At 55.1% G+C, this 15,055-nt stretch overlaps 2 protein-coding genes across 2 annotated transcripts; both read left to right on the top strand.

Moving 5' to 3' along the window:
- Positions 1–3,370: 3,370 nt before the first annotated feature.
- On the top strand, positions 3,371–6,384 carry LOC105475753 (homeobox A7). Its single transcript, XM_024790908.2, has 2 exons — positions 3,371–3,898; positions 4,830–6,384. The coding sequence occupies exons 1-2, from the start codon at positions 3,520–3,522 to the stop codon at positions 5,141–5,143; spliced, it is 693 nt and encodes a 230-aa protein (XP_024646676.2). The 5' UTR covers positions 3,371–3,519; the 3' UTR covers positions 5,144–6,384.
- A 2,162-nt stretch (positions 6,385–8,546) lies between these two features.
- On the top strand, positions 8,547–15,025 carry LOC105475746 (homeobox A6). The gene is made up of 2 exons (XM_011731233.3): positions 8,547–12,835; positions 14,185–15,025. The coding sequence occupies exons 1-2, from the start codon at positions 12,394–12,396 to the stop codon at positions 14,442–14,444; spliced, it is 702 nt and encodes a 233-aa protein (XP_011729535.1). The 5' UTR covers positions 8,547–12,393; the 3' UTR covers positions 14,445–15,025.
- The last annotated feature ends 30 nt before the right edge of the window (positions 15,026–15,055 follow it).

The raw sequence follows: 15,055 nt of genomic DNA, 5'->3' as shown, positions 1-15,055 counted from the left end.
ACAAATAAATGGTGAAGTCGCAGATCTGTAGATTCAGAGAGAAAGCTCGATTTGTGTAACTACAAATAAATGAAATCACAGATCGGTGGCGACTGCGTCTCTCCACCGATCATGGAGGCCTCAGGTGGGTTCAGGCAGCCCAAGGTCTCCCAGGCCTGGGTGGACCGTCCAAAGGCGCCTCCCTTGCCCTTGGCAGGCTGGTGACTGGGAGTCTGCTTTTCCTCTGGGAAGCCTGGGAGTGGTTTCCCCGCAGCAGGCCTTCACCTAGGCAAGACCCCGCGCCGCGCCAACCCAATCTCATTTGTACGCTACGGGGACGAGTTTGTCTTTGCGCCCAGGCCAGGGATCACTCACTGACTGGGTGGGGAACAGATGCAGCCGATGAGAGAGGCAAGGGTGGAAACCTTGAGGAAGCAATTCGCCAGCCACCCACCAAATCTCTGGAAGGCGCTATTCCCTGCCTAGAGCTGGCTTTACCTTCATAATTGAATTTAAATATTGGTATTCGGTAACAAGAAGCAGGGTGAACACGCTCTGCCAGTAGGTAGGAAGGAAGCTCAGGGACAGCAGTTGAAATATCTATCTAGGGGCCGGGCGCGGTGGCTCAAGCCTGTAATCCCAGCACTTTGGGAGGCCGAGACGGGCGGATCATGAGGTCAGGAGATCGAGACCATCCTGGCTAACCCGGTGAAACCCCGTCTCTACTAAAAAATACAAAAAACTAGCCGGGCGTGGTGGCGAGCGCCTATAGTCTCAGCTACTCGGGAGGCTGAGGCAGGAGAATGGCGTAAACCCGGGAGACGGAGCTTGCAGTGAGCTGAGATCCGACCACTCCAGCCTGGGCGACAGAGCGAGACTCCGTCTCAAAAAAAAAAAAAAAAAAAAAAAAAGAAAATATCTATCTAAAGATAGCTCGGCTGATTAGAAACCCGCCTACATGTGCCTGCTTCAGGCTGAGGGTCAATAAGTATTTCTGTGAAAATTCTCTCACATAACTTAGTGCATTTGTGTCTTTTCAGTCAAATAAGTAGAGAACCAATGAATAGAGAACACGCAGTTAAAGAAGCCTTATTGAAAGCCTGATTTTATCTGACCTTTTCGTTTTAAATCAGACCACACAGGGCAGGAGGGGAGAAAGAAGCCTGGAAACGAAAGGGAGGTTTCGGTGTCCGCAGGACTCGGCCCAGTTGGCTGACTTGGGTCCATAAGGGCCGAAGCCTTGCGAGCGGTATCCGGATCCTCCTTGGCCAGGGCAGAGGGGCAGTGTGTCCTGCCAGAACCTCCTGGATGCGCGCCGGGCAAAACCGGGGCAGGGATGAGCCGGTGGCGAGGGCGCCCAGCCCTCCCTTGGCGAAGTGCGTTCCTTCCCGCACTCCCCGAAATCGCTCCCCGCTCGGGCTGTTGGACTGGGCAGGTTCTACTTTAAACACCAGCTCTGTCAGCCCCTCCAGCCGCTTGAGTCTAGACAGACGGCGGCGGCGGCGGGGGCCTTGGTCTTTTCTCTTTGCATCTTGCTCTGTGTCACCCCAGGAACAATTTATTGGTCTAAAGCGGTCTAATTCTGCCTCTTTGATCTCCTAGCCTTCTTGTTTGTTTCATCTTCCTTTAACTTTCTTGGGTTTTTATTTCCTTCCAGAAGGCGATGCGACAGGGATTATTTAGGTTTTTTCTTTTTGTCTTACTCTCTCTATTCTCCATCAGAGACACGGTATCATCCGATCCGCCATAAAGGCATCTCCGGATATTGTCCCCCACCCCACACCCCTACCCCTGGATTACCGTGGCACAGGAGGAGACAGCCCAGGGCCCACCTGCCCCACCAGCCCCCACCTTCACTCCCAAGCCCGGGTGGTTCACTGCGCAGGGACTGGGGCTCCATGGCGTCCCAATCTGAACCCTCCCTCCACCTTTTGTATTCCTGGGACCCCCTGAGAGGGTGCGGTAAACGGGGGCGGCCTGGACCCTCTGAAAGTGATGGGAAGTGCTTTGTACACAAGGAACTCAACTCTATAATTTACAGGAGAATTTCCGGGGCAATTCCATTGTGAGGTCGGGTTTATGGTGTGTAATCGAGCTGAGCAGTAAAAGGTGGCTGGGTTTCCAGAGCAGCCGGGCAGTTTATGAGGCGTTTAGGGGAAGGGTTCTCCCCACTATCCTCCTCTGAGCGGTGGGCGGCAGGGGCTTCAGCTGGTCCAACGTGGTGCAGGGGTCGGAGGCCTGGGAAGGCAGGAATTAGGGACCTGGATGGGAGGGAGTGAGACCACCGTGCGCTCAGCTCCGTGTGAGCTGGTACTTGGATAGGTGAAGCCTCCACAGCTGGGTGGCATTTAGGGGGTGGTCCCCCTATTTGTTTTTGGTGTCTTCAAAAGAAATGGAAGTCCACAGGGGGTTGCAGTCCCTAGACGCCAGAGCCCACTCTCCAAATCGGCTCTAAAGCATGTATTGTTCCCAGGCACCCCGGCCTAGGAGGTGGAGGCCTAAGAGTGGCTGAGGTGAAGGCTACCAGAAACCTTCCACTGTTGGGAGTGCCTGGAAGGGTGCAGGCCTGAGATTTCTCCAAGCTGGGGGAAACAGCCCTGGCTACCCATGCGCCAGAGGGGAACCAGAAGTTGTGACAAGGACAAAAGAATCTTTAGCCATTTATCGGACTGCTGGAGCCAGCCAGGTGCCCAGGAGCGAAGGCACAGAGCCTGCAGCACTACAGCGTCCGGGAGGAGGGAGAGGAACCCCACGTTAATAAATCTGTTGGCAAATGAGTCTCATTAATAGATAAATATTTCACTGTTTCCTTTAGGGCGGATAAACAGTGTGCCTCCGATTAAGGAAAGGAAGCTGAGAGACGTTGACTTTATTCGAACCACATGGTTCCAGTTTGCGGTGGCATTCTCGCTGCAGCTGCAAGCGACGCTGCGCTTTCCCCGTCTGGATCCGAGTCTAAGTCCGGCGTGTCGCCCATTGGACCTGGATGAGAGAAGACTTGGGCAGAGTCGATCTGCTCATAGCTGAGTCCTGCCCACAAGGCCACCGAGGGGCAGTCTGTTGCGGGGAACAGAGATCCTTCCAGGGGCTGGGCAAGCGGACAGGAGAGGGATGGGGAGGATCCCAAGCTGGGTCCAGGGCTCACTAGCAGGAATGGGGGGGTTGCGCGAGGCGGGGCCGCCCGGCGTCTGCAGACCCCAGTGCCGAGGTTGGCGGCCAGCTGGGCGCTCCCGCGGAGCCTCCGGGTCTTTTTCCGCCCGACGCGCCAGGCCCACCGGGCGCGGGCGGATTCGTTGGCCGCATATTTGAGCCTCTTCCCCTTCCATTCTAGGCGGCCGCGGGCCCAGCGGAGCGAGACCACCTGTGAGGGCTGCTGAGATTGGCGGAGGCGGTCATGTGGGCGGTCACGTGCTGCGTCGAGCTCCGTCCAAAAGAAAATGGGGTTTGGTGTAAATCTGGGGGTGTAATGTTATCATATATCACGCTACCTCGTAAAACCGACACTGAAAGCTGCCGGACAACAAATCACAGGTCAAAATTATGAGTTCTTCGTATTATGTGAACGCGCTTTTTAGCAAATATACGGCGGGGGCTTCTCTGTTCCAAAATGCCGAGCCGACTTCTTGCTCCTTTGCGCCCAACTCACAGAGAAGCGGCTACGGGGCGGGCACCGGCGCCTTCGCCTCGACCGTTCCGGGCTTATACAATGTCAACAGCCCCCTTTATCAGAGCCCCTTTGCATCCGGCTACGGTCTGGGCGCGGACGCCTACAGCAACCTGCCCTGCGCCTCCTACGACCAAAACATCCCCGGGCTCTGCAGTGACCTCGCCAAAGGCGCCTGCGACAAGGCGGACGAGGGCGTGCTGCACGGCCCAGCCGAAGCCAATTTCCGCATCTACCCCTGGATGCGGTCTTCAGGTAGGCGCAGTCGCTAGGCTGGCCGGGCTGGTGGAGCGGGACCGGGAGCGGGGAGCGCGGCGCTGGTGAGCGCGGAGCCGGGGGCCGGAAGAGCGGAGCCAGGCTGTTGCGAGCCGGCAGCCCCGTGACTCCCGGCGCAGCCTTTCTGGTTTTAATTAGAGCGGAGGCGCCATTGCGTGGAGCCCATAGCATTGTATGTAAATGAGGCTCATAAAACTTTTTATGGCCCAATTAATGGGTTCGATCCTCGTAAATTTATTTAACTCCATTTGCCTTGGAATTTTAACATTAAGTTTGTTCGCTATTCTCTCTTTCTCCCTCTTCTGTCACCCTCCCTCCCTTTCTTCTCTTCCTCCTCCTTTTCCTTGCTGCCTGGCTTTTCTTCCTCAAAAGCTGGGAGAGCCAAGCCCTCCAAGGCCTCTCACCCGACCCTGTGCCAGGGGCCATTTCAAGATGGGGGTGAGGGAATGAGGCCAGAGGGTCGGGGTACCCTAGGAAGGTCCTGGGGATTGAGGTCTCAGGCTGCTGGGAAGGGTCGCCCATTTGCCTAGCAAGGTGGGGGAATGGCCGGGCTCATCTTTGAATGGCAAAAGTGCAGCTTTTCCCACTTGCCCACACTCTATATTTACAGTTTTCCTTTGTCAGGGGAAGCAGGACATTGTGGAAGCTTAGCCGGCTGGAAAAGGCGGTTGTAAAGTTGGGACTCTGTGCCTTTGCTGATTACAGAGCTGCCTGCGAGTCTGGCACTGCAGTTGGGGTCTTTCCCTAACATCCCCCCTCCTCCCCTAGCTCAGTTTGGGGCCTGGGGCAGAGGGGGATGCTCGCCTGGGACTAGGCCAGGAGGAAGGTGTGGGCTCTGGGACAGCAGCCTAACGAGTGCCCTGTCTACTTGTCTGTCCGTGTGTTCCTGTGTCTGCATGTCTGTTCTCAGGACCTGACAGGAAGCGGGGCCGCCAGACCTACACGCGCTACCAGACACTGGAGCTGGAGAAGGAGTTCCACTTCAACCGCTACCTGACGCGGCGCCGCCGCATTGAAATCGCCCACGCGCTCTGCCTCACCGAGCGCCAGATTAAGATCTGGTTCCAGAATCGCCGCATGAAGTGGAAGAAAGAGCATAAGGACGAAGGTCCGGCTGCCGCAGCAGCTCCCGAGGGCGCCGTGCCCTCTGCCGCCGCCACCGCTGCCGCGGACAAGGCTGACGAGGAGGACGATGATGAAGAAGAGGAAGACGAGGAGGAATGAGGGGCCAAGCCGGGGCCCTCGCTGCACCGGACAGTCGGAAAAGCGTCTTTAAGAGACTCACTGGTTTTATTTACAAAAATGGGGAAAATAAAAGAAAATGTAAAAAAAAAAAAAAGAAAAAGAAAAAAAAAAAAAAAAACAACGAACAAACAAAACAGTCCCCAACCTGCACTCTACCCGGCCCCCATCACCTACTCCAGCTCCCAACTTTTGTGGACTGAGCGGCCGCAGCGACTGGGTCGCCTTGGATTCCCTCTGCCTCCGAGGACCCCAAAAGACACCCCCAACCCCAGGTCAGCCGGCCCTGCGCTGGCGCGGCCAAAATACTACCTAGCACAGGCCTCTGCTCGAGGCACCCCCAAACTACCTATGTATCTAGCCCAGAGGGCCTCCATTCCCAGGAAGCCCCTATGTATCCCAGCACTGGCAGACACCCAGCACCACCCTCCCAGATCCGCAAGAACGTGAATCTCACTACTACCTACTCCCCTAAAACTACCTATTTTGTGCTGGCTGGCTTGCCTGCTACCTAGTGCCGACTGCTCCCAGACAAGGCCCCTGCTGCTTACAGCCCGCAGGTTTTGGGGTCCCTGAGGCTGCCCTGAGAATGTGCTGAGGTCCAGGATCAGGGTATTGGCATCTATTTAAATTGAAAAATAATATATTTATTCCAAAAAGCATTCTAAGTGCTGCACCCTAGAATCAATCCCTCCTTCTCTGGCTTGGCACCCAAAGTTCAGGCCCATCAACCCCCACTTCTGGAGGGGAATGTTCCTGAGCTGGCTGCAGATCTCTGGGTTAGCTTCTGCTTAGTAGGACTGTGGAGATGCTCCCAGCTTCGCTGTCCTTTCCTCTGGCTCCTGTATCTTACTGTTCAGCTGTGTTAAATATGTACACCCTGACGTTTCCTATAATAGCAGATACTGTATATTTGAACAAGATTTTTTTGTTTGATCGTTTCTATAGTCTTGGAGTTCATTTGTAAGGCAGTGTCTTGACTTGGAAAGGATGTGTTAATGGGGTGACTTTGTAGCATGGTATGTTGTCTTGAGCTAACTGTAGTGGGTGGGGAGGTCCAATGCCCTCCGCAATGCCCTTCATCTCCTGTGTTGTCCTGTATCCCCCTCAGCTCCATCCTGGGGTTCAGGGAAGGCACACTTCCCAGCCCAGCTGTGTTTTATGTAACTGAAAAATAAAGATGCTTGGTGACAAAGAAAAACGTGGACTACCTTATCCAGAGGAGACTGGGAAAGGGGAAGTGGGGAAGCAAAAGTGGGGTGGCTGTCCTTGTGATGGTCCAAGTGTTGGATGCTCATGTATTGGTGTCATGTATTTTTTAATGTATTTTTATGTGTGTATTTGTATGAGTATGTGCTTATTTTTCTGTTTATGTATTTCTGTGTGTGTGTTTTTACCTAATTTCACAATTGTGTATATTTTGGTGTCCATAATTGGGTGCATGTGTTTCTGTGTGTCCATAATTGCATGTCATTCTGTGCCCACAATAGAGTGTATGCCCTTCCCTGTGTGCATAATTGTACATGTGCCTTTATCCGTGTAGAGACGTTTGTCTGGTTTTTGTGTGTGCACTAACATCTTCTAGATCCCTTGAAAACGGAATCTCTGGCAGATACGTTATATTCTATGAAGCTCCCTAAAAATCTCCATAAATTCCATGAGGAAATTTCAAATCCACCCTTTCCTCTAAGGCTGCGCAGTGGGCTTGGAAAGGGGCATTATCCAGAGGCTGATTACGGATTTCGCATGCGCCCTGAACCCAGCCCCAGGCTAGTAAATGGGATTTAAGGCCCCCACCCCGCCTGCAGGCGAGGCAAGGGCGCCCCAGGGTCCCGCACTGCTGTAGGTGGCGCGGGGAGGGGCTAGGACCGCGGACCCTCGCTGGGCTGCGCAGCCTGGGCAGGGGCTGGGGCATCTGGGTGCAGGGAAGGGGTGAGGGGCGAAGGGCGAGGGATTGTGCGGGCAGCTCAGAGCATCCTGAGTTCCGCCTGCAAGACCTTGTCTCCAGTCTTCTGCCTGGGTTGGGTCCGCTTCTTATGGCTCTTTTAGTAAAACCGGGCCCAAAAGGGTCTGTAAAACCTGAGGCCCCAAGTCTGGGCGGCCTCGGTGGTAAGATGGCGCCGGTGTAAGAGCTGCCTCCTCTCAGTGATGGGGAAAGGGTCATAAATCCGTTGTTGTTTATGAAAATTTACAACTTTGCAATACAACTTTATGAGTTGTTCGGCCCTTCCATTGGCCGCTGTCGGTCATGTGGATGAGAACCGTGAACATGAACTTTTTTATAATTTCCCTTGCGAGAATAGAGCCGCATTCTTTTGCTCCGCTCCGTCCTGCCTGCTTCGGAGCTCTGCCTTCGAGCCTGGCTCGGCTGCGCTTTGTCCGGAGATGGCGAGCGAAGGGAAGCCCCGGCCAGGCCAGGCCTGGTGGCTCCCGCTGGAGATGAGGCGCGCCCCGTTCCCGGCGCCGCGGCGGCAGCTTTGCAACTCGCAACCTGGCTAATTTCCTGCGTCCTCTGGCACCAGGAAGGAGGACAATTCGTCTTTCGGGCTGCCCAAGCGACAGCTGTCACAGGCGCAGGAGCTTCTGAGAGTCGCCGTCTGAAGGTGAGACATGTGGGGAGGAGATAGGAGTAAAGGTGGTGAGGTGACAGCTGGCGGCAGCAGCGGTGGGAGAGGGCACCCAGGGAGGCTTTAAGAGGGTCACACTCCCCCTTACCATACTCACCCATTCACACTCGCCCCCATCACACACTACAGCACACACACGCGCGCACACACGCACACACACCACTCCCTTTCTCTCCCCTCCCTGGCTCGCCTTGGCAGTAAGTGCCCGCCTTCCCTCGGCCCTCCGTGGCACAGCGCCCAGGCACAGGGCAGCATCCCTTGGGTCGTCTCTCTCCCCTTCCCCAGCGACCCCGTGAAGCCCAAAAGGAAGTGGCCCGGCACACTGTGTTCCCCGCTATTCCCTTGGGTTTGGATTTTTATGTTTTCATTCATGGCCCTATTTGGTTTTGTTGGATTCCCCAACAACAGGAAACCGTTCTTGACCTGGGAAGGTGGGAAGCGGTGAGGGCAAAGTGCATTAATCCACAGTCATTTTATTAGCATCAGCACAGCACCTTCTACTTCGTGGGAATTGGTTTCAGATAGAAAGGTAAAAGGGAGAAACAGAGAAAAACTTACTAATTCAGCCAGAGTTCTCCGCTCGTTGACGGCTTCCTTTCGCCCGGTTTTTCGATGAGAGAGGTGTCTGAAGCGCTGGGAGAGGGAATAGGTGTGTGGGTGGAATTCTGTGTTGGAGGAGAGGATGGAGTTAATTGGGTGTTACTTGGTGGGAAGTTTCGGTGCAGAGGACGTAATGGTGTTAGCGCGGGTGGCAGGGGCCCGCAGTTAAGGTTGAAGGAAGGACGCAAACCGAGTCTGGGCGATAGGGGGACCCCCCAATCCACCTTGGCGCAACTGACTGGCGACCGCACTCCCCACCTCCCGCGAGCGGGGAGAGGACTGTGGAGCTGCCCGGGAGGAAGCGCGGAGCGTGCTGCTGGCGGTGGCTTTGCGTAGCGCGGTGGCTCGAACTGTAGCTCAGCCTAAGTGCGTATCAGACCAGATTTGCCCCGGGAACTCCCCGGACAGCGACAAGAAAAGAGTCCGAGGTTCTTTTTGTTTATTTTTTGTTTGGGTTGTTGTTTCCCCATCTTGAAACAATATCTTGGTATGGATTCGATAAATAGGAAGGGGCTGTGGATGTCTGGGACGTTCGCCCGTGCTCTGGGTGCGCTCGGGGCGGATAAAGCGGCGTATTTGCATCCTAGGGTCGCTGCCTTCCTGCCTGCGGCTGCCGCTGGCGGATTATTTATTGCGACCGTGCTGGCGCTCGCTGCTGCCACGCCGTGGCCGTCGCCGGGACCGGCGCCAGCCGCAGCCCGCCTCTTGCAGCCTGGCGCGACTGCTGTACGGGCCCCTCAGAGATTCCAGAGATTTCCCAGCAAGCAGGGTACAGGGGGACGAAAGGGGACCTGGGGGGCTATCACCCAGAGCCTATTTGGCCGGGAAATCTCCCCGCCTCGGCTACCCCTGACCGCAGCTGGACGCCGGTATAGACTCGGGTCCTCCCCCCACCCCCACTCCAGCACCATGGAGACTGGTTGCACAGGCCGCCTGGCACGTCATGGCTGCTTCTGCCCAAACTGCACGTCCCAAGGCGTCCTGGGGGCGCACGCTGGTTCAGGGAACACTCTGACTTTGCGATTCTGATATCGGAGAGACTATCTGTAGTCCTGAGGCTTGTAGGCCTGGCGGATCTGAGGAGGATGGGATATGGCAAAGAAGGACGGCTTTGGCTCCAGGCGAGGGCCTGTGAAGGGCAGAGGCCGCACCTGTGTGCTTTGGGCTCTGGCCTGGGCTAGCGAGCTGGCTGGACTGAGGTGGCCTTCAAGGTACCACACCTACATACTCCCAGACCACCCTCCAGGCTGGCGAAGGTGGAGCTGTTCAATGGGCAGCCCAGGGCAAGGGCAGACGGTGGGGCCCAGCTCGCCATCCTGCCCGCCTTGGAGAGAAACTGTAAGGTAAGTCGCTTTCTGCATGGCTTTGGCAGGGAAGAGAGAGAGCCCTGGGGTGGCCATTCTCACCATCGCAGGAGAGGCTCTCTGGAGGGTCTGGGCTGCCTATTCTTGCCGGAATGATCCTCTCTCTGAGAGAGAGAGAGAGAGAGAGAGAGAGAGAGAGAGGGAGAGAGAGAGAGAGAGAGAGAGAGAGAGAGAGGTGTGCGTGTGTGTGTGTGTGTGTGTGTATATATATATATCTGGGTGGAGAAATGAATTGGTCAGCTGCCAACTTGATATGCACTAGCCTTGGCTAACATGTAAAGATTCCAATGTAATATATATTTTTCCATCTTAGGGCGTATAGAAGCTAGAAATATAATGTTTTCTGGCTCTTAGCTGAGAAATCAAATTCTCTTGTCAGCTGGAACAATAATTAGATCGAGAATCCTAGTCAAGGCATGACAAATAATAATAACAACAGTAAATTGACACCAACCCCACCACTGTGTGGGACATGGAGGAATGAAAAGGAAATTATAAATGTAAACATTGATTGACATCTCCAAATGGTTATTTTCATCTTAAACAATAACTTGCTTAAAATCACTGTAGTCTGATAATTTCAAGAAAAAAAACCACAAACATGATTTTCTTCAAACAGCTATTTTTAAAAGTCCCTTTTAATTTTTTGACACCAGTTTTCATTTTCACCTATTGAATTCTTTCCCTGAAGTAATGTGTGGGAAATGCCCAATTCTATCCTCTCATTCAAGGCCCTGCTTTATATGCAAAGTAAACCCTTTCTAGGACAGATTGACTGGGGAACAGGCATCCAGCTTCCAGGGGTAGCCCCCATTGCCGGGCTAGTAGCCGCCTTCCAGGAGTGCCTCTTGGGCTCTTTGGAGGTCGACCTTAGGCCAGTCCTTTCCCAATTTTTTCCCTTTGGGGGAAGAAAGCTCAGGAAAAAAATTGGAAAAGCAAGGAAGAGACTAAGTCATTACTAGATTCCTACTGGAACACTGCCAATTGCCACCTCCCCACTAAGTCCGGAACCGGTGAGCCTGCATTGGCCAGGGTTTTACAGATCTGTAAACAGTCTCCAGCAATCCATCCAAATCACGTAAATAGTCTTTCTTCAACCTCCACAGAATTGAGGATTTTAAAGCTAATTCAAGGGGTTTTACAAGCCCAGCAAACACAGTTGTAAAAATGCCATTGGGCTGCTATCACATTTTACAAAACGAGATTGATCCATGTGTTGTAAAAGTCAACTATCTCGAAGGCACACCTCTCAGGCAAGAGTGAACAGCCCAGGACAGGCTTCTAATGTCCTGTCTGGGGACCGCCAGGCCTGGAACAGCAGTGAAAACAATTCAGGATTTCTGGAGCCGGTGAGACAACTATTCCCGGTTCCGGAGAGACTGAGGGGCGGCAGCCCTCCGTGCGATCCCAGGAAGGGCAGTAAAGAGGGCGGCCCCAGGACAGTGCCGGTTGTCGGGCGCCCCGGAAACCGAGCCCATCAATTATCCCGCGGCCTTGGGCCCCGCAGAGCTGCCCTCTGTGCCCAGCTTGGCCAGGGCCCCTGCGTCTTCTGTGCCTCTGGAATGTGGACAGAAAGATTCCACATCTGGACTTTTATCTGCCTCAGCTCTGAGCGGTTCTCGCAGCAGATGCCGAGTCCCCAGGCGCTGGGCAGGGGAGCAGGTCCCTCGGCTGGCTTAGGAGCCCAGTCTCACGGCCGCTGCTCTGTCGGTCCTTTCTTGTTAAAACCAGTGGTTTCTGGCCTCTTAATTCCCTGGGTTCAAAGGTGGGATGGGGACGCCCAGCTGGAAGGGGTGCTTTAAGACCAGGCAGGCGCGGGCCATTGAGCCCCTTGGGACTCAAACAGGATGTGTATGTGGGAGGAGGGAATGGGTGGGAAGAACCTACGTTTGGCTGAGTCCTGGTCAGCTCGAGGTGATCCTTCAGCTCTGGGCTGCAAGGCCCAGGCCCCTGGTGCGAGTGGAGAAGGAGAGAATAAGGGAGTTCACCGATTGCTAAGGCGCACGAGTGAAGAGCATAGAGTGAAGGCCTGGTTTCTCATGGCCCTTGCTCCAGCTCAAGAACTCGCACCCACTAATAGGGGAGCGCTAGGGGAGGGGCAACTCGGAGCCATGCCTGGAGTGCAGGCCGGCAGGGAGCAAAGCCACCTTTGTCACCGCCCCTCCTGGCGCAGGACCTTCAGGTTTCCTGTTTGGAGGAGGAGGGGTGGGGAACCCGCAAAATTCAATAAAGCAAAAAGGGGAGGAGGAAGGAGGGGGCCTGGCGGGGCCTTTGCGGCGGCCCGAGCGTTAGTGTCCCTACTCTGGCCTGATCGGCTCGCCCCTGAACGGGCAGTGCCCGCCGCTGGCGTTCGGGAAGAGAGCCGGGCCGGCTGGCTGTGCGCGCCCATTAATCTGCCGGGCGGGCGGCGGGCGGGCGAGCTGGGGGCTGTTTGTAACTTTGCTGCCTCGGTCGCCGCGGTCCCTGGGGAGCGGGCTCCGGCGCTCGCTCCCATTGGCCGCCGCGGCGTCAGCTGGTGCGATTTGCTGCTGTCGCTTTTGGCGTTCGGCCATCCAGAAACAAACCAGTTCGATGACTACTAATAGTTATAGCCAGATGTACTAATACACAACAAATCACAGTCCTGCAGAGGGGCGCGCAAATGAGTTCCTATTTTGTGAATCCCACTTTCCCCGGGAGCCTGCCCAGCGGCCAGGACTCCTTCTTGGGCCAGCTGCCCCTCTACCAGGCCGGCTATGACGCGCTGAGGCCCTTCCCGGCCTCGTACGGGGCGTCGAGTCTCCCGGACAAGACGTACACCTCACCTTGTTTCTACCAACAGTCCAACTCTGTCCTGGCCTGCAACCGGGCGTCCTACGAGTACGGGGCCTCGTGTTTCTATTCTGATAAGGACCTCAGTGGCGCCTCGCCCTCGGGCAGTGGCAAGCAGAGGGGCCCCGGGGACTACCTGCACTTTTCTCCCGAGCAGCAGTACAAACCCGACAGCAGCAGCGGGCAGGGCAAAGCACTCCATGACGAAGGCGCCGACCGGAAGTACTCGAGTCCCGTTTACCCTTGGATGCAGCGGATGAACTCCTGCGCTGGTAAGGCATATCCCAAGACAGTGGAGGGAGAGGGGAAAGGAGGCAGGAAAAGAAAGAAAGAAGGAGGAAACCGAGTAGAAAGAGGAATAGAGAGAAAGGAGGAAAGAACTAGCAAAGTTTCTTTGACTTTTTAAAAGAGAAGAAAAAATCAGTTCCCAATGGGGCAATCAGGCCATGGCAGAGGAAGGGCAGGGCCCCAGTGTCCATGTAAGGTGACACTTTAGGGGAGGATGGGGGCACTGAGACGTATATGAGACCTGTGACAGGGACAGCCTGAAGAGAGAGAGAGGCTGGTGGGGACCCATGCACCCTGGGTACCCTGCTCAGCTTCCCAAGCCAGTGGGCCTTTTGCACTGGTCACTGATAAATACCCTTTGCTTCCCAACCCCCTCTCCTTTCTGCCCTTCAGAAACCCGTACAGAGAGAGGTGGCCATTTGGCCTCTTCTAGTGTCTCCCCAAAGCCTTGGAGGGCCACAGCCCCAGACTCAGGATTTTTTTTTCTCTCTCTTCCCTCACCTCCTCCCCCTTCCACTCAACTGCTCACTCTTAGCCAACTTCTGCCTTCTTCTGAGCCCATGCCTGAGTTCATACACCTGTCTTGGAGGGATCCCCACCACCCTTGGGGATCTTTGGCACAGATCAGACAGCCCAACACAATCCTACATTGCTAGAAATCCTAGACTAACTATAGCTCCATCTCTTAGCCTCTGGTTTCCAAAGACTCCACAGGGAATCCCAAAGACTCCTAGGAATTCCCTAGGACAGAGCCTAATGCGGATTGTTAAAATTATAATGTTTTGCGTTAAAATCCACTTTATCCTTGGGTGAGTTCTGCATTTCTCAGAAGGGTCATATAATATGGGAGAATGTGTAAAGATTCAAGAGGGCTGACCATTTTTAACTCTTCAAAAAATGTGTTGAGTTCTGACATGGCTGGTCACAGTAGCATCCTCAGAGAGACCACTATGAATTCAGAGTGTGTACACTACTTACATGGTTCCACACCTCCCCCCCGCCCCACACACACATCCTGCATCCCCACAAAAACACGACCTGGGCGTCCCAAATTAAGAATGCCCATTCTGTTATTTTGATTGTAATGATTTTCCTATGAGGCAGATTTTTCAAAAACAATAATGTCCACCCCAAGTCGTTATAGGTGGAAAACATCTCGCTTGGTATGAAATAATCTCCCATTCAGTATGCTTTGGGCCCCAGACATAGTGGGAGAGGCTGGAGTGGAGGCGGGGTGGTTTTCAGTTCGTATGCCCCTTGTGGGAGGCACTGGGCTGACTGGGTCAACCATCCAGGTCCTGGCTTACCGGCGCCCGGCTGTTTCTGCTCGCAGGTGCTGTGTACGGGAGCCATGGGCGCCGAGGCCGCCAGACCTACACGCGCTACCAGACACTGGAGCTGGAGAAGGAGTTCCACTTCAACCGCTACCTGACACGGCGCCGCCGCATCGAGATCGCCAACGCGCTCTGCCTCACTGAGCGCCAGATCAAGATCTGGTTCCAGAACCGCCGCATGAAGTGGAAAAAGGAAAACAAGCTCATCAATTCCACGCAGCCCAGCGGGGAGGACTCAGAGGCAAAGGCGGACGAGTAGACGCCTGGGCAGGGACCAGGCCAGCGCTGCAACCTCCTTCGGCTTTGCCCCCTTGCCCTCGCCTGCTCCCCAACTTTTCTCCCCGCCTGCTCCCATCGGGGGCTTCCGCAACTTCAGGGGAGCCCGGAGCTTTGCAAGCGTCTGTGCATTTATTTCTTAAAAAACAAAACAAAACAAAACCTCACACACAGCCAATACCAGCGGTGGAGCGGGGCGCATTGCACACACCCAGTCCCGCTCCACAAGGCTGCCCAAACCGGCTCCCGAGTTCTGGGGTGCGCCCTGAAAGCGTCCGGGGCTGCTGTGCTAGTGCCTCTGAGCTCCCCGACCTCGGAACGCCGAGCTGCTAGGGAGGAAAGAGCCCTGGGCCGAGCCCCGTTTCGCGTCTGGGAGTCTGTGCCTAGGTCCCTCGCCAGTAGGTCCCGAAGGGCATCATCAAATTATCTCTGACCAGTGGAAAGAGGGGTTCTAAGTGCTGGAGCCAGGCCTTGTCGCGGCCTCCCAAGCGGCCTCCCAGAACAGGAAGCTCAAGGAACAAAGGGGGCCCCAACAGAGCCCAGTCTCTCGGTCCCGCGTGTGCAACCGTCAGTGGAAAAGCAGCAGCCTCAGCC

The sequence above is a fragment of the Macaca nemestrina genome, chromosome 4, assembly GCF_043159975.1.
Source record: "Macaca nemestrina isolate mMacNem1 chromosome 4, mMacNem.hap1, whole genome shotgun sequence".
Lineage (NCBI taxonomy): Eukaryota > Metazoa > Chordata > Mammalia > Primates > Cercopithecidae > Macaca > Macaca nemestrina.
This window is presented reverse-complemented; position numbering and strand designations above follow the sequence as displayed.